Below are 20,044 nucleotides of genomic sequence, written 5' to 3'. Positions count from 1 at the left end.
AATAATGGTCCAAAATAATTTGAAAAGAGACGCAAAACTACCAAAAAGGGACACAAACCGACTACAAAGAGATGCCAAATGACTAAAGAGACCCAAAACAACCCCAAAGAAACAAAAATGACCAAAAGAAGACATAAAATCTATGGGTAAATTGCATTTTTCTATTGAAAAATGTCACATTTTCTTGAGGAAGGACGCCTAAACCCACAGCTAGGGAAAACACTGTCACTGTCTCAGAAACGTGCCAACACACACACACACACACACACACACACACACACACTGAAGGATTACACCAACACAAGGCCAGTTTTAGAATGTCATTATCTATAAAAATGCAGACATGGAAATGTTCAAATAAAACAGCTTTTTATAAAGTGGACACCTGGACAGGAATCACTCACATGCACACACACAGAACACAGAAATCCCCCATGTTAGTCCATTCCAGTGTCCAGAGAAACAGGAAGAGCATGGGGATGATTCACACAGCCTCCTGATTGGAGGATGAGTCAGTGACTCGACCCCGAGCTCTCAGAATCACCCTGAATAGCTTCTCATGCTCTCTCTATTTCGGTCTCTTTGAGTTTGTTGAGACCAAAGATTCAGCCCAAATTTTAGAATCAAGTGAAAACAACTCCTCATTGACAGATAGAAATCTCTCCAACCTCTCCTCTCAGAAAAACAAAGCCCACGCCGGCTGACAGGAAGTCACAGGGTTTATGGGGAAATAATGTGGTCTTATAAGTCAGTTATATATATTAAGTACAATTTATAAGAATAAGAAACATAATAATATATTACAGTAGGTGGTTTCTCTCTTGTGTGTCTGGTTGTAATTAGGTGCCTATAGGCCATAATACTGAATCTATTTAGGATTTCTACATAAAAGATATTTCGTAATGTAGTAAATTAGCCATTCAGAATACCAAAGACAGTGATTACATATTAAGTTCAGGAAAAATTGAAAAAAAATGTAATTATTATCTGCAATATAAATGCACAATTATCTTCATGATTGAACGCATGATTTGTTCTCTTGGAGCTATAATGATCCAAATTCTACCTACGTCTTTTTTGGGTTCATTCTAGAAAGGGAAAGTTGTCTTATGCTCATCACTTAGAATACATACAAACAGTGTTGATGTATTGGTAGAAACGTACAAGGATTATAAAGACAACACGAGCCTCCTTGACCATAGGTTCCATTTGCAGCAATTCTCAAACTTGACACAGGTAAGATAGCCGCCATATGGTTCCATCCCAGAATCGCAAGTCAGAATTACGTGTCATATCTATTGTTTTATATCTATGGTTGCACAAACAGAGTGACTGTGGGAATCCTGGCAGACTTTAGGAAAGCAGAGATGTGAAGCTCCCGTCCCTCTCAGGACAGAACATGCCTACACTGGTTAAATATTTCTATGGTTACTGACTAAATTCCACAGCTGAGTGGTCTTCTGCCTAAATACAAGGCCTTTCCTCACTTGTGCTGAACAACTGCTGCATACCAACCAACACACTGTCCAGTGAAACAGCAGTGTGGTCCATTCAGGTCGTGGTGACATGTTATTGGATCCAGGATGTGTGAGGTGCTTCTGATGTGTTCGACTCAAACAAGATATCAGCTCAAACTCCTGTCCAACCACAGCAACCAGAGGCTTTTAACACTCATTCAGCGTACAGCAGGGTTTTAATCTGCATAGAGACATTTTTGGCGCCACCCCAAAGAGGTTTTAGCCAGCCCCAAAGGAAAATCACCAGCACCAAAATGTTAAGAAATGAGAATAAAAAATAACAATTCAAATCCTCTCTAAATGTGTTTAAGAGCAATTTGCCAAACAACCATTGACATGCAGGACATCAACTTGAATATGATGTGTATCAAATTGTCAGACATAACAGGTAAATGCGAGCCTGGGAATCCAGACCCAAATCCAAAAGATTAAGGGTCTGGCATTGAGTAATGAAAATGGCCCAACTCGAGGGGCGGCACCAAGCATGCATTTGAAAACCTCACTGCACGCAATTGGTTAACACTACGACCAATCACAACACTACACGGAGTGACATATCCAGAGCCCCATACGCTTAGCTACCAGCAGAGCTAACTGGTAGATTAAACTGTCGTCATCTGTTTAGCTCGCCTCTGGCCCGCCTATATCAGATACACCAATATGATTGGTGCAGCTCGGTTACAAGGGCATAGTTAATGAGCATTATTACTCAATGCCAGAGTGACTCGCTGAGAAAATTCAAATTGTGCTCTCGCGAGAACTCTGGATTTCCAGGGTAAGTAAATGCATCGATTTCTGTCAAATAAGGTAACACAGACTCATCATTTACTGTATGCAGACCGGTAATGCTAACTGCTGTGTGTAATCCCCCACCCCCCGAAAAGGCCCATTCTGAGCCAGGAAAAACCCTGGTACAGGGGTGGACTAAATACTGTTTCAGATTCTGACTCACCGTGACAACAATACCGTTCTGTTGGACTCATCTAGACAGTTGTTTTTATAGGAATGCTTTAACATGAGCATCAGCACCAAGTGTAAGGTTGAGACTGCAGCTCTTACAGAAGTTTACAGAAAAAATAGTCTATATCGGCGATGTTTCATTTCCGTAATTGTTCCAGTGCCGCTGGAAATTCTGCCGTCCCTCATTTTTGGCCGGATGTCCGTTACCTTCCTCTTTCTTGTGTTGGCGTTCTAAACTCCGGTGGATTTACGAGGACTATGGTTCCCATGGACTACGGCTCCACAGAGCTGTGGAGGAAGGTCTGGCAACGTGCGACTACAGAAAAAAGGACAACTTGAGAAGGTTGTAATATTACTTTGGGCATCTGGATCTTACATTAAGGGTAGACATTTGCGTTTGAAACGCACCACAAAGCTCAAGTCAATGCCAACTCTCCTCGACTTTTGCTTCAGGACTGGGCTGCGATTGGTTTGCTACACAACAACACAGAAGAACGAATTAGATAAAGTCGGCCCTGACCATGGACCTGAGTCATCTGAGTCCTCCAAACCATACAAAGATATTGGTCGTTTATTCGCCACCCTCTAATAGGAGCCAAAGGAGAGTTTCCATCCTCATATCTAAACCAGAGAAGTTAACGGTCGCGGTTTTAAATATACGTCATTAACGTTGTGAAACGGTCCCAGTTTGGTTAGGTTTAGGCACCAAAACTACTTATACATTTGGCTTGGGTTAAAATCAGTACATTTGTTACGTTACTTCACTTCCGGTTACACATGTGATGCAGAACATGATGTAGTTCTGTTTGTTCCATGAAGTAAAATAAATTTGCTGTTTACTTTTCAGACTTCTGGGTGAAAGTCCTGTTTGTTCGACCCATCCACCACTCTTCCTCACACTTGCTTGAACAAGCGACTTACAGTATGGGAGCGTTTTTGGTCTTTTTTAAAAAAAAAAATTATTTTATTAATGCAAGTTGGGTTGGGGTAGGTTTTCCTCAGATCCATTTTGGATCAGGTCCAAAGTTTCAGACCTTTGAACACCTCTGAGAGACAAAATGTTCCATCCGCAGAAAGCAATGCAAAGAAAAAAATGCATTAGAGTTGACGCTTTGACTTTTGGTCTGCAACGTGTAGCCACAAATGTCTCAAGTATTCAGTATTTATACTCAGATCTGGGCCAAAGCGCTTGACGGACCGACGTAAGGTAAAACATACCTGTTTTGTATACGTATGTAGTGACATTATCCACGTAACATTTAAAAGCTGCTGTATTCTGGCGGTAAACTTTTATCAGGCACTTTGAGTGCTAAGTCCACAGTTTCATCCTCTAAAAAAGCCCAATCAGCTGTACGTTGACATGGCTATAAGCCTGCAAACATCCTTGTCTGCTAATCAGCGTGAGAAAGCCGTCAAGTAGACACTTACTAAAGTCCACTCAGCAGAGGCAGTCTGGGAGTGTGGAGAAATGGGAACTCAGTGGGAGCTAAATCACATTACCCAGACCTCTCGGGATAAATCCCAGCACAATCAGGCCCCAACAATGTGGTGTTGCCACACCGACTGGTTGTCAGGGCAACCGCCTGCCGCCAGGCGACGCCAAGACTTCAATGGCGTCGTGTCGTCAGGGAGATAAAAGAGAGAGAGCAGAGGGCAGACAAAAGAGATGCAGAGGAGTTTAAAGAGCTGTAGGTTACGTGACACACTGACACTTGTCTGATGATGATTTCACTTCCAGCACTAAACATCTGATAACTTCAAATAACTTTTAGAGCAACGTATATATTAATGTAACATTGGTGCCTTCGGGGCACTGTGCAAATCCTTTGAGCAGGACACGGGTTCATATGAATTCCAGAGTAAGACGCACATGTGTCAAACTCAAGGCCTGAGGGCCAAACCCGGCCCCTCGCAAATTTTGATCCGGCCCGTATATCAATTTAGGTTAACAATATATTTTTGCCCACCTAGTTTTTGTCACTTTTTCCAAAGTTTTTGGCGCTTTTTTCGATGTTCGTGTTGCCTCTATATGAGACATGAATAATACAGTCAAAATATTTGACTTTTTTTCTTAAATCGAAGCATGTCTACATGTCTGGCCCTTGATGTGATTGTCATTTTCCAGTGTGGCCCTTAGTGAAGTTGAGTTTGACACCCTTGACTTAGAGTCTTAGTGATGATCATTGTGTTGTTGTTTCCCTACATTTCTCTTCAGCCCATGATCAATAAATATTGATGCATATGCAACATAAATGTCTATATAAACCTTCCACTTTAAAAGACAGCACATACTTTGATCAACTTATCAATAGTCAATAATCCACTTATATAGTCATGCATGTAACTGCCAGGTCACATGACCTATGTCTCCTGGAGGAATGTTAATGGGATAATATTAATGAGTACTTAAATTTTGCTGCATTTTGAATAAAAAACAAAGAAATCAACCACGCACGTGCAATTCTGGTCAATCAGCACGCACGTTTGGACAAAAGTACGTCAATCCATCCTTTTGTCAAACATTGTCCACTAGTTTTCTGCTGGTACAACACATGCAGAGGTCAATGTGAGCTTGAAAATGACAATATCAGTGTTTTTTATTTGGTTCAGAACATTTTAGAAGATTACTGCTGACCAGCCATTCATTCAATGTATATTGTTGTCTCTATTGTACAGTATGTATCTATATTACTATTTGTCTACTGAATGTCTACTACCACATGTCTATTTCATGAATGTATAGAGAGTTAACACCTACCGAAGTCAAATTCCTTGTGTATGTACGTATACTTGTCCAATAAATCTGATTCTGATTTCCATTTATTATAAAGCATTAGCTTAACTTCTAAAATCATCTGACCAAAGGACTACAGTTGAAAATTAGCCGGCTGGCTAACACTGGCACATTTACAGAAATGTTGATTAATGTGTGTTGTCCTTTATAAATAAAGAATCAGAATCAGAACTTTGAGAGCAAAGACAGCAGACATGATGTTCATATGCATCCAAAGAAAACAGGCTAAGGGAAGAGAATTTTTTTCCACAACACAAGTGATGCTGGAGTCATTCATCACCATTCTGCTGCTTTTCTCTGTTTTATGTCATGACATCAGCTTCAACAGACATTGAGATCTTGGGAATATCTGACATTTGTGCATTTGTACATTTAGTGCAAATAAAAAATAATCAGCAGATGAATCAATATTGAAAATGAGCAGTTGCCGTCCTAACCTTTGGATGGTTGGCAGTTACTAAACAGCATGTGATTGGTTGGTCTACTAAAGCTGGTCTGTGAAGTGACCTGCTGTTTCATAACAACACCTTTAGATTAGATGCTTCATCACTTATGGAAGTGGCAGCATTAACCATGTAATGACGACTAGTTCATGTGATATGCATTTTTTTTTTTATCACCAAGACTAAAATAAACCGGGCTAGGTGACATTGTTGTTTGTCAAGTTGGTTTTAATAGAATATCTAGCCCCTCCAACTGCTGAAAAGGGAAAAAGAGAGAAAGAAAAAGAAAGAGAGAGAGAGGTGTCCAGTGAGGAGAAAATAATGTGAACAGCTGGTGGAGCGAGCTCCGTACAGACAGGTCGCTCATCTGTGTCAGTGTGAGTGTGTGTGTGTGTGTGTGTGTGTGGCTTAACGTCCTTTGTCTCTTGCCTCCTATTTGACCCCTGGGAACAAATACTAGCCTGCCACAAGAGGTTTTATGTATGTATGTGTGTGTTTCTCTCTCTCTGTGTGTTTCTCTCTCCCTCAATTCTACCCACTCTGCCGTTTCTACAGCAGTCACAACTCATTTCTGCTCTTTCTCTTTCTTCGCTCTTGTTGTTCGTCTGCTCTGTCCATCTGCCAGCTCTCCTGCGGTCAGTCCAACAGCTCAGTTCTCCCTGCAGCCTGGAGGGAACCTGGCTGAGCTGGGGCTAGGTAGAGCACAGTGGGACTAGTGTCAAGAAGGGTGTGTTTCCAGGTGAAACTGTCCACAGTAAAAACACCCGAACAACGGACAAACAGCCAAGTTCTTCTACAAACAACATCTGGTGAGGAGTGGGACAGACAGCCACCAAACCATGATGTTATGACTGTACAGATTATTGTCAGCGGCTGTTTATTCTACTGCATCAACATTTAAAATGAGTGATCACAGAGAAAGTTGTCTTAACTTCAGTGCCACACATGTCGCCTGGGACTGGACACAGACACAGCTGGGTGCTCTGCTCTGCCTGTTAAACCTCCATCAAATCCTGGCTCTTCACTACAATGTTTGCCATTACATGATTAATATTAAACTCTTTTTACCTGACAGTATACATATTTATGTCCTGCATGTACAGTCAAGAGCGGCTCCTCTCATCCAGACAGTCAACAAAGTAATCCCTAACAACATGCCGCACAAAACTAAAGATGCAATGTGAGCATAACAGGACTTGTGTTGGAGCTGTAATGGGTGATAAAACATACAAACACACACACACACACACACACACACACACACACACACACACACAAGGAAGGAACACACAAGACGTTCTGTCTCCCCACACACAAGATAGAAAACAGTCATTAAAAACACACAGAGTACAAGTCCTCCCACGGCCAATATGACAAAACTGTATGTGTGTGTGTCTTGTTTTCTTCGCAAATTCTGTTGTGTATTTAGTTTGCCTCAGGTAGTTTTTACTGTACTTATTTTTTACCGTATTTGTATGACATGTCTGACCTAATGTTTTAAGTGAAAAAGTGAATTGTAAAAAATAAAAGGAGGAATGAATGTAGTGTTTGCTTTAAATGCCAAAAAAAAACCCGATCCTCATGCTGCAACCAGACGTTTGATATTTTTGCTTGACTTAAACTTTATATAAGATATACAGTATATCCAAATAGTTTCATATAAACTTAGTTTATTGTGTATCAGCTCTTCATTTGAAGCTATTTGATGTTCACAGAGTGACATACTCAATGTTTTAATGGCTGCACCATTTTATTTACGGTGTAAAGGAAATATTCCAGATCTGTTGAGCAACATTTAAGTCCCATCTGGTATCTTTGGAAATATTCACTAGAATTTGAAATGAACTCCTGTGGGATTTAACAACGTTTCCATGTTCCAGTAACTTGCCCCTGTGTCCTTGTGGAACAAACTGTGTGTATCATTGCATAGCTGAGGTGTGTGTGTTTTTCAGTATCCCTGCTATTGCTGAAGCGAGCCTGGGCCTGTCTCGCCCCCCTCCCCCCGTCTCTCTCTCTCTCTCACAGACACACACACACACAGACACACACACACACACACACACACACACACACTTACTACAGCATTCCACAGTCTCCACATACAAACACACAACTCTCCTATTACCTCACATTCCAGAGGTGACACCACACACACACACACACACACACACACACACACACAACACACACACACACACAAATCCAGATTCTTGAAGAAACAACAAAGCATGGCAATCCGTTTCTCCCCCCTCTCTCTCTCTCTCTCCTAGCCTCCACCTCTTTCTCCTTCAGTCTGTCCTTCAGTCTGTCTTTCCCTTCCACCCCTCCCTCTCTTCCTGACCTGGCACGTCAGACTGTTGTTGAGAAAGAGTTGTGAGTGCAGCTGATCCGTATAGCGGCAGAGAGAATCCTGCAGCCAGGACACTGATGCGTACAGCATGTACTCAGAGTAGGCTCCATGAACAGAGCTCTCTATTAGTCACCCATCATAATACTCCCCGCTGTGTGGGAGCACTGATGTGCTGTAGTGTTATACGGTCCAAAATAGAGCTCGGAGGTAAACCTTAGTGCTGTGAATTCTGAATGTATGAAATTGAAGGAGAATAATTAAACGCTCCTCAAACCTAAAGATTTAAAGAACCTTAAAGATCCTCCACTGATGTTACCCATGACGATCAGTTTAATAGCTGCATCATGTCTACTGTGGCTCTGAATAACACTGATGATGGGTCCGAACATTTCTGGAACAATCCCAACTTTACACTTCACTTTACGCTGTGATTGGCCAGGTGTGTGGGGGTGAGAAAGTAAGCTGGGTTTGAACGTTTCCTGTGAACAACAGAGTGCAACACTATGACTTCCAGGAGAGACTGTGTAAAAAATGTGCACCCTAACCCCCCATATTTAAAGGACACGGTGACACGGAGAGGGACCATTCGGAAAAGCTATAAACACCTCCGACATGTTCAGTCTTACAAACTAATTCTGTTGGAGCATACCCCAACCCTAATGTTACCGACCCGGGAGAGAGGAGTAATATTCCGAGAAAAAACTCTAGAATTTCTAAAATTAAAGTAGTAAATTTACGGAAAAAGAACTTGGATATTCTCTGAGATTGAAGTGGTAAATTGGAATTGGAATTAATTACTTCTCTGCAATTTTCACACTTTGCAAAGTCATCCCCTGGGCCGTATTGGACCCTTTGGTGGGCCAGTTCTGGCCCATGGGCCGTATGTTTGACCCCCCCGGCTTTAGAGCTTTACCAATACTAGGGACTAAAAGTCAGGGTATATATGTTCTGATTTTGACCATTCTCCTCCAACCTTCTGCAAAATGCAATGCCAAGACAGGTACATTCAGACACAGGATGAGAAAAATAAAGTGTTTTTTGAACATTAAAGCATGTAAACATGTCCTAGTAGAAACCCAAAATACAAGAATGAACCTGAAAATTAGCATGATATGGGACCTTTAAGGTTCACACTATAAATATGTCAAATTATAAATAGACATTGATGTAATGGATCCTTTTTTGTAATTAAGTAAGTAAGTAAAATTTATTTATACAGCGCTTTTCACAGACAAGGTCACAAAGTGCTTTACAATGTGCATAGACGATAAAAACATAGTAACCCTTCGGTGCTAAAAACTACAACAAAATCTAGCTTTCCCAAAGAGCCCCAGCTTTAGGTGCCCTGCTCAGTGCTGCTGCTTTAACAAGTGATGATCCCAGCTGAGGAATTCCTGCCTTCAGGCCATGACTAACAGCAGGAACAACAGCAGGGATTGTGTAGCCTGGAGCACAGGAGGGACTCGCGGAGGCGTGGCCTGAGTGTTGCTTAACCTGTTGACAGACAACCCTGGTAGGAACTTATGAATAGCTTCCAAACACAAACACACAAACACACAAACACACACACACACACACACACACACACACACACACACACCTCTGTGTTTAAAGGCTTTACTAACCTGCACTTATACAGGTAGCAAAGACTTGAGCTAAACTGTGATCACTGTGTGTGTGTGTGTGTGTGTGTGTGTGTGTGTGTGTGTGTGTGTGTGTGTGTGTGTGTGTGTGTGTGTGTGTGTGTGTGTGTGTGTCAGTGGCAGACAGATTACAGTCTTTATTTCTCTGCCCAAAACATACTTCTAATGAAGTTCAGGTTCAACGCACAAAACACAGAAGCTCAAAACCACAGTGACATGGAGCTGCATGAAAAGCATTCATCAATATTCTGGAACGCTGTACCTCCACAGAAATGCTCGGGAAAACAACAGACCAAAGGTGTATGGCTGAAAATGGTTTCACAACAACAGGGGTGTAAATCTCCCCAATGGTGAACTGTGACACTTTGATCACTCACATAAATGTGTTGGGAAAGCTGCAGCTGAGACTGCAGTGTTGACTCTATGATTCAGCACTGAGCGGAGGGGAAAAACATCCAGTGATTCATAGCTTGTTGTTGTCTGCTAACTGTACTGTGAAGATACAGGTATATACTGAATACTCCACTGGCAGAACGCTTTAGCATCCTAACCACTGTAATACATGGAAGACTTTTGGAATTTAAACCATCGGTATGGAAGAGAGGCCCTTCATTTTACACCTTAAAACTTAATCAAGGTTTCATGTTAGGATGAAGGTTAGACGTTGGCCAGTTTAAGAGGTACAACAACTTTGAGTTTCCAGCCGGAATTGAGTTTGATCCTCACTGGACTGAACTGAAGTGTCAAATCACTTAACCCTTAAGGTACACTGATGCTGAGCCTGTTCCCAAAGCCTGAGAAATAAGGGAACATTGAGCCACAACATGTAACAACTCAAGTGATCTTGAATATATTGTTTTGTGCCTGCATAGATTTAGAGATGAAGGTGGTTTTGTGGTATTTGTAAGGATTTTCCGTCACCTAGCATGCAAATCTCTCCAGACCCAGAATCTCACACAGTAGCAAAACTTCCCCGCTGAATCTACCATTTGTGCTTCCACTTTGCTTATTTGCAAAAATATGCAAATCATTAAATAAAAGCTGATATTTCCAGCCAAGCTGTAGGTTTTTTCTGGTAAATCTGGCCACTGTTATATCAGCCAAACATTGCAGTTTGGTACAGAAGTTTATTTCTGATCTTTGGGAAGTCTTAAAATAATCTAAGGTAAAAGGCCCACTTTATTAGCCTGACAAGCCAGACCCACATCAAGATGTTGGGTCTGGGAACTCACCATTGTCCGGGATCAAACCGAGGGGACGCAATAGGATAGCACTACAACCAGCCAGAGCAACGCTAGTTGATAGATTAAGCTGTATCCGGTCGGCGAAACTCCGAACACATCTTCCTTTTTTAAGAATGACTTCAGTGCTTAACTCCAAGTCTTCCAGAGTCATGGCCAAAGTCGATTCCAAAGACCGCTGTTCGGCAGCAGCAGCAGCCATCTTCTTTGTTTTCAAGTAGCAGGGAATTCACGCGAAACCGTCGCAACTCTGCCGTCATTATGTTAAGCCCCGCCCACTGACTCTATACACAGTGTGATTGGCCTGACCAGAATTTGGTTTTTCCAGCTCGCAAGCCAACGGAGAGTGGCTAGACTGACCCTGGCTGCAAATTACATTTGCTGCCGCTAGGGTGCGTCTAGATTTCTAGGCTACCACTTTATAGCTTTTTCAAAGTTTTCGGTCACTTTTAAAACATCACGAGAAGCGGTTAAAAAGGACCTTTGAGCTTTGATTCATTTGTTACACATCAGCAAAAGTGTTTTCATTTGACTCTAATTCCTCCATCTGTTCATCTTTAGACTGTAGATCACACCAAGGTGAACTACAGAAGAATAGGCATTCTAGCCAGGAAGCTTTCTTACAATGACCTGACAACTGAGCCTCCATGTCTCCTTAAATCAGTCTCTAGACAAATCCATAACTGAAAAACGTGATGCTAATTCCAAAAGAAAACACAATAAAAACTGTGGGAAAACTTCCTGACCTATTAATGAGTGAAGACAGTAAATCTGCTCCAGTCTGTTCACGCTTGTTGATTTGCATGGGAGCGCTCTCTGTAATGACCAGTGGGTATTAGTCACCACAACGGGACAAAGCTTTGTCTGTCAGCACTGGTCCAAAGCTCAGTGTGTCTCAAAGACAGCAGCATTTATGTCCAAAGTAGTCTCGCATTGCCAGACCTTCCTCCACAGCTCTGCGGAGGAAGGTCTGGCTAGTCCACACTAGAGGTGTGAATCTTCACTGATCTCCCGATTCAATCCGATTACGATTATCATGTCAGCGATTCGATTCAATTCGATATCTCGATGCATCATGATGCGTCAAATACATTTTTCTATTAAAGCCATATAGGATATTTAATTCATAGCTTTTCAAGCTTCAAAAATAAATTGGACACATAAAACTACAGCACTGAGCAAATGGCACTTCCTGAATGTGCAAAACATAACAGAATATGTAAACAGAAATGTTGTTAGGCCTACATTAAATTGTAAACAGAAATAATCGATTATGGCCCGGTCGATTATCGATGCAGCATCGTCCATGTCCACGATTCGATGCATCGATTATTTGATTAATTTCAACACCTCTAGTCCACACAGCATTCCAGGATGGGAGAAAAATGTGCTCTGGTTTATTGGGATTTCTTTAAACCAAAGAATTGGATTTACCCTGCAGAGATCTGAGGAGCAGTTAACCATAGTCCTCAGAAATCCACCGGAGTTTAAAATTACAACCCAAAGAAAGAGGAAGGTAACGGACATCTGGCGAAATTTCCAGCGGTACCGGAGCAATTCCGGAAGTGGAACGTCGTAGATATAGCCTATGTCCAAAGTGACCGTGGTCATTCATCTGGCATTTTATGTGAAAATACAATTGTCATTTTTTACACAATGTTGGTTTGGAGTGGTTACGTTACATAAGGAGTGTTGGGCGTCCTTTGTGGCCAAGAGGGTTAAGATGCTGATTGTGTAGATAGATAGATAGATAGAGATAGATACTTATTGATCCCCAAGGGTAAATTCAACGTCATCGAATAATCAATTAGTTGTCAACTATTCAACATTTGCCAACTATATTGATAATCGATGAAAGAAATGTCTGAAATATTTTATATAAAATAAGAAGTTGAGATTGTGCAAGTTTACATCGTGAACTGTTTCATGACCATCTGAGTTGTTGGTGCTTACGAACCAAACAGCTGAGCACCATGTGGTGCACTTAAAATCAATCAATGAATCAATCAATGTATGTAAATAAATGATGTAACTGTTTTGGCCACGTCCACACTGACGGACATGAAGCTTTCAGAAATTGCTGTGCTTGCTCAGGCAGCACCAATGGGCAGCACAGATGAAAAACTGGGCTGGCTTTCTCCATCAGTGACATCACTAATGGAGGAATCTCAAACAGGAATGTGGGCGAGGCGTTTTCAGGCAGTTGAGAAAAAGTGCTCTGTGGGAGAAAAAGCTCCATTTGGGGTGAAATGGTTTTTTTTGTACTTTATACATCAATTCCAATTCAAAATCCAAAAAAGGTGTCTTTCAGGTCCAGCATGGATATGCAAATCACAGCCCACAAACATTCACACTGGTGGCAGAAAAGATACACCTGCATTACAGCCATACTTTTAAAACTCCAGTAAAATTGAAAATATTGTCATTATTGATGTCATATTTCAAACTTAAATCAAATCATACTCAATCTTAGTCTTCAGTGTCTCTACTGTCCCTCTTTCATTAAGTACCAAAGCATGGATGGCTTGACAATATCTGACACACACACACACACACACACATATATATGGTCCAACCCACTGTCCTCCTCCTGAACACAACTATGCATCTAACATGGTAACATTCTAGAGACCATCAGGCATAGATATTTAGTTGTCCAGTGTGACCACTGAGGCCCAACACTGTCCATCCCGGCGTCTCCAAAGCCTTTTCAGGTGCTCTGTGTGGTGTCCCAGACCCTCCTGGTATGTGGGTCAAAGGTGACTGTGTCTGAGTCACGTCTGCTGGTATGTCTGAGTCACATAGGAGCTCTAATGCTTCTGTCCTGGGACACTATAGAGCAGAACTTTACTGACTGACTGTCCTGTTTTCTGGTTGGCTGATTCACTGCTCCACTGACTGACTGACTTTATGGGTGGCACCTGTGTGTGCTTTAACTGAGGGGGGTCAGGGAAGATGACTGTGTTCAGTGGATCTGTTTGTGTGTGGTTTGGTAGATGGGGGTGAGCAGCTAATCAGTATATATGTGTGTGTGTGTGTGTGTGTGTGTGTGTGTGTGTGTGTGTGTGTGTGTGTGAATACGTGCGTGCATGGCCAGGCCTCCATGACTTGTCAGTGAGTCAGACTATAACTTGGCCCAAACAAGTCCTTCTCTACCTCCAACAATAGATCCAATAGGACAACTTTAAAAAATCAAAGTCACCTAGATGTTTATGACATATTTAAGACATAAGACCAGGGTTCAGAATTAGCACCATCTACCAGCCAAATGCTGGTAAAATATGCAAATGGCTCGTAAATTTGCTTCACTCACTAGCCAAAAAAGCAATGGTAATCTATAGAGTGGCTGGTAAAATGTGAACATTCACCAGCCATTTGGCTGGTGGACCAAAAAGTTAATTTTGAACCCTGCATAAGACATGTCTTTTTTGCACTTTTTTTGACCACGTTTCTGGCTTCCAACTCATAAGTACTTAAAAGATAGAAGATACTTCAAATAACTACTTCAAATAACTTAATGCTATGATACGGGTATATGAAGTGGACAGGACTGTACAATAGGGTGATGCCATTGGAAATATATTGGACATGGTACATTAGCTACATGACGTCATATTCATCATCATCGCCCTTTAACAGTCCTCATGTGCTCCCTCCTTCAGTGCACTCTTAAAATCTGTATAGTAAATCTGTATTGTAACAGTCATAGCAGGAGTTATTTAATGTAATAAATGAAGATAGAAAGACGTTATGGGCCCATATGAGAGATACTGGTTCCTACGACTTCCAGTCTAACCTGACATGGACACATCCAGAGCTGATATTCAACACACGTACAGATCATATTGGTAAGCCCCTGGCTTCAGGTCCTGATCCTGACATGTTGCCATGGAACACGCCTTTTCTTTAAAAAATTAATACAAATTGGAAAAACCAAACTAATCTTTCCTTTCTTTATCGGCATTTCTTTCCTTTCAGAGTTGAACGCTTTTGACGCTATTCATATAACTCTCAACAGTGACCCGCTTTACTTAGTTTACGCCGAGGCCATTTATTAGTGAAAAATTGACATTACGTCTGAATGAACAGCGAGAATGAGCAGAGACAACATGGCAGCGTTGTACAGTCAATGGCAACGCTTCGACACGGCTGCCTCCCAGTTCTTATTTTATATTAATTACACACTAGTTACTGCCGTGTAATTACTCGTTACACACACAGTGATCCGCTCCGCAGCAGTTCACTGTCTGCCACATTCCTGACTGTGTAGTTACCCTAAACACACACACACACACGCACGCACACACGCACGCACGCGCACACACACACACACACACACACACACACACACACACACACACACACACACACACACACAGTGGTATGACATGAGCAGTGAGCCAACACTGACGCAGAAGCCTCTTTCAAACAATAGCAGGGAAGGACTGTTGCTTCTATTTATTTCTATCTCTCCTGCTTCCATTTTTTTCTCTCCCTCCTCACCACACCATTATTCTCTTCCTCCAGTCAACCAGTCCCCTCTGTGTCTCTCTGTTTTACTGAATCAATGTCATATCCAACACGATACTTGCACATATCATCTGGTCCTGCCTCTGTCTCTGCCCTCGTTTTACTGAAGCATTTTCCTCTGCCTCTGTCCTCTGGCCATGAAACCTTCATTTCTCTCCACTTTCCTCTGAGTCAGCAGAAAGACAGGCCACGGCTCCCTCTCTCCCTCTCTTTCCCTCTCTCTCCCTCTCTCTCCCTCTCTCTCATTTCTTTCTTTCTGCCACAAACCGGACGACGGCCCTCTGCTGTGTTTTCCCATTCTGTGTAGCGGTGCATTCAAGGAAGAAAGTTGAAAAGAAAACATGCGCAGTGAGCTCTCAGGAGGATTACAGTCACAAACTTTTACTGAATCCTTCAGATTTGCAACCTAGAAATGTCACATCTTTTTATCTTTGACTTATTTCTTATAGCTTATAGCTTCCATTTTATTCTGTTCAATGGCCTAACAAAGAAAAGTCTTTGAATTAAAAAACTCTTTCCGTACAAATCAAGACAACAGATTACTCGAAGAAAAGCAGGAGGAACTTTGATCACCTTTTTTGTCGCTGCACATTCCTTTACAGGACAGTGAAGTTTCCTCGACCTGTGTGTGACTTTAAACCTTTTGCCACACACACACACACACACACAAACTCCCTGCTGAGAGCCAACAAAAGGTAGGAATCCGCAGAGAAAATGTTAACTCTAGCTTCCCTCTCCTCCCCCTTCACATTTTCCTTTTCTTCATACTCAAGTCCCCCCCTCCCTACCTCAGTCCATGCACAGCTGGGGTATAGCAGGTCCTGCTAAAACACACACAGACACACACACAGACACACATACACAGACAGACACACACACACACACACACACACACACACACACACACACAGACAGACACACACACACACACACACACACACACACATACACAGACAGACACACACACACACACACACACACACACACACACACACACACACACACACACACACACACACACACACACACACACACACACACACACACACACACACACACACACAGAACCACAGGGGATGAAGGAGTAGACAAACACCAAAAAAGGCACAGGACTTATAAAGCCAGAGAGTGCCACAGAGGCAGTGATTTAGCATGCACACACTTGAATCTCCTTCTTAAACACACACTCACACACTCAAACACACATACACACAACACACGCACACACACTCACCAGATAGTTCATTTTGTCCCTGCTGCAGTGGGGCGGCTGTAGCTTAGCCCCTGTGAGACACTTTGCCAACTCGATCCTCTGCCGAGAGTAGATCCCAAAAGATCCCAAAACTCCTCCAGGTCTCCTCCTCCACCCTTCTTCCTTCCTTCCTATGTCCCTGTGTACTCCCTCCTTTTCCTTCCCTGTGTCTGTCCTTGTGTCCCGCACAGTCTTGTGTGCTAGGAGTGGAGCAGATCCCGACACATTCTACCGCTATGTGATCTCACACAGCAAGAATGAGACTGCTGCTTGGCCCGTTTACTTCTGCCCCGCTCGCCCCTTCTCTCTTCCTTGATCTCCCTCCCTCCCTCCCTCTTTCTCTCTCTCTCTCTTGCCTGAGGAAAAGAGGGAGGAGTGTGTAACCCGACACGTCACTTCCTGTTGGATCCCGATATTCCCTGTATCCAGTCTGGCCATTGGCCCGAAGGAGCTCTTCTCATGCAAACGAGCTGTGCCCTCCCACTGTCCCGTCTCCCCACCCTCTCTCTCTCCCCCTGGCTGTGGGAGACTGCCAATGCTGGTGAATCAGACAGAGTGAAGTGCACGTGAGTGTGAGGCAGCATTACCTCATCTCTAACTGTCTCTGGCCTCAGATAGGTGGTCCCGCGTCACCCTGCCTTAAGCCTTGTGTTGTCCCTGTTTTCAAAGTTTTTATATGAGAAATATGGGTTTCTTTCAACCAAACTGCCCCAAAATAACTTGGATGCATGCATGTACGTTGTACGGAACCTATACAACATTCTTCGCAGATAACATTAATGATTACTTCCATTGTAATCAAATACAAATGAGTAAACAGTGTAAACACCTTAAACTGTGAAATTTCCCTTAATATTTTGCCCCCGTTTTTTTCATTCAGAACACAAGACAAGATAAGAGTTTACTTGCAAAACAATATGTGCAAAATGATCGTTCTTCTCGATTACTCTATTTTTGTGATCATTAGGAGCCAAAATCGTAATCGTGATTAAAATTTCATTAACTGCACAGCCCTACCCAGAGACACTGCAATCATCTCTAATGTGGAGAAGATGTTGGACACACACACACACACACACACACACACACACACACACACACACACACACACACACACACACACACACAGGTTACTAAGGTTACTTAGTGTGTGTCAGAGAGAGGACAAACACACAAATAACGTGTATAGACAACACTACAATGTGACACACACATTTAGCATTGTAAATAACCCTGATCAGCTAGCATGAATAAATGAAAACACACACACACACACACACACACACACAAACTTATGTATGTATTTATGCATGTATTTATAGAATGAGATGCATGAAAGATTGAGCCTGGGCGCGCACACACACACACACACACACACACACACACACACACACACACGCACACAGCAGGTCATGAACCCACTCTCTGAGGGTCAGTGGGAGAGTTTTGCAACAGGAAGCAGAGGTGTGCATCGACTGGCCCTTGGAGCCACGTCAATACACGCTGATTAGGGAGTGCTCTATGGACTATCAATAACCAATAAGCACGGCTCATTGTATCATTCATATTCAGACAGGAAAGTGGGGGAAAAAAGTGAAATAGAAGAAAAAGCTAAAATGTAATCAAATGTGGAATAGAAAAGATAGAGGCAACACAGAGCGGTAGGGATCACAGGATACTAGGGGTGTGACGAGACACACAGCTCACGAGATTGAGATGAGATTTTAACACTATTTTTCAGAAAACTACAATGAAGAAATAAGGCTGGAAACATAGTCCTTGATTCAATCGAAAGTCACAAAATGAACACCGAACACTGAAAGGTTTTGCCACAAACTCAGATAACTGGCTTCTCTCCTGTATAACTAACAGTTACACTGTTACTTATTCCATATGTACGGTGGAGAGAGAGCCTCTTCACTCAGAGAACCAAGGTTACAGCGTAACCAAGCGTTTTCTGGCAGTAGTTGAGACCAAATGTTTTGTACTTGAATTTGTCATTGTACTGGAGACAGAGAGAAATAAATCTTATTTTACTATTGTTTCACATTGATTACGTTCTAAAGCACAAATAAATGACCATCAAACACTCAACAGATGATTTTTGTGAAGACAGATGCTCTTTTCTCCTTCGCTACTCTATTTATGACCATTTAGGACTAACAGAGAACATTTCTCTTTGTTTAATGTCATTAAAAGTAAAGTTAGCTTTTGCTGTCCACTTCCCGACTCATTTTAACAGAGAAAGAGAGTGGTCTGCTCGAGACAGTGAACTGCGAGATAGACAGAGAGAGAGAGAGATAGACAGAGAGATAGAGAGAGAGATAGACAGAGAGAGAGAGAGATAGACAGAGAGATAGAGAGAGAGATAGACAGAGAGAGAGAGAGATAGACAGAGAGAGAGAGAGAGATAGACAGAGAGATAGAGAGAGATAGACAGAGACAGAGATATACAGAGAGATAGAGAGAGAGATAGACAGAGAGAGAGAGATAGACAGAGAGAGAGATAGACAGAGAGAGAGAGAAAGACAGAGAGATAGAGAGAGAGATAGACAGAGAGAGAGATAGACAGAGAGATAGAGAGAGAGATAGACAGAGAGAGAGATAGACAGAGAGATAGAGAGAGAGATAGACAGAGAGAGAGAGAGATAGACAGAGAGAGAGAGAGAGAGAGAGAGAGAGAGAGAGAGAGCCTCTCTACAGGGTACCTCACAATATGATACACGATACGTGGCTCACCATACCGATAATATCACGATACAGCAATTCTGCGATAATCAATATATTGCTAGACAATCCTATAATGATACATCACGATATCGGTCAACAATGACTGTGAAAAGGTTAACTGCAGGTTATGTTTTTTTTTAACTGTTAAAAAACAGCACAATTCTGCAGCACAAGTTTTCTACTATGAAAATTAAAATGACACAAGTACAGAGCAACTCTGGGCATCTGTCCCAACCCTAACACAGACTGTAAACAGCAGAGAGATGTAGAGGTGAGATGCACTCTAACTAGTCTCACATCGCCAGACCTTCCTCCACAGCGTTGCAGAGGAAAGTCTGGTGAGTCCACACAGCATTCTGGGATGGGAGAAAAACATGGCATTTCTTTAAACCAATCACAATCGTCTTGGGCGGCGCTAAGTTCAAAAGTAGTTTTAGTCGTGCAACAGAAAACTCAGATTGGACAGATAGTCTAGCTAGCTGTCTGGATTTACCCTGCAGAGATCTGAGGAGCAGTTAACCATAGTCCTCACAAATCCACCAGAGGTTAGAACACCAACACAAAGAAGGAAGGGGACGGACATC

General features: G+C 42.3%; 1 protein-coding gene across 4 annotated transcripts in view; it reads right to left on the bottom strand.

The window, feature by feature from the left end:
• Positions 1 to 20,044, bottom strand: part of bcar1 (BCAR1 scaffold protein, Cas family member) — a 92,111-nt gene that overhangs the window by 30,018 nt on the left and 42,049 nt on the right. The window contains exon 1 of one of the 4 annotated variants that reach the window (XM_036003056.1): positions 16,713 to 17,059. The exons of 2 other annotated variants lie outside the window; for them this stretch is intronic. In XM_036003056.1, the coding sequence (XP_035858949.1) occupies positions 16,713 to 16,724 (12 nt within the window). In that variant the 5' untranslated portion in view covers positions 16,725 to 17,059. Of the gene's footprint in view, positions 1 to 15,451; positions 15,693 to 16,712; positions 17,060 to 20,044 lie in introns of those variants that run through there. One more of the 4 variants, XM_036003058.1, reaches the window with a different exon arrangement.

The sequence above is a fragment of the Sander lucioperca genome, chromosome 7, assembly GCF_008315115.2.
Source record: "Sander lucioperca isolate FBNREF2018 chromosome 7, SLUC_FBN_1.2, whole genome shotgun sequence".
NCBI lineage: Eukaryota > Metazoa > Chordata > Actinopteri > Perciformes > Percidae > Sander > Sander lucioperca.
This window is presented reverse-complemented; position numbering and strand designations above follow the sequence as displayed.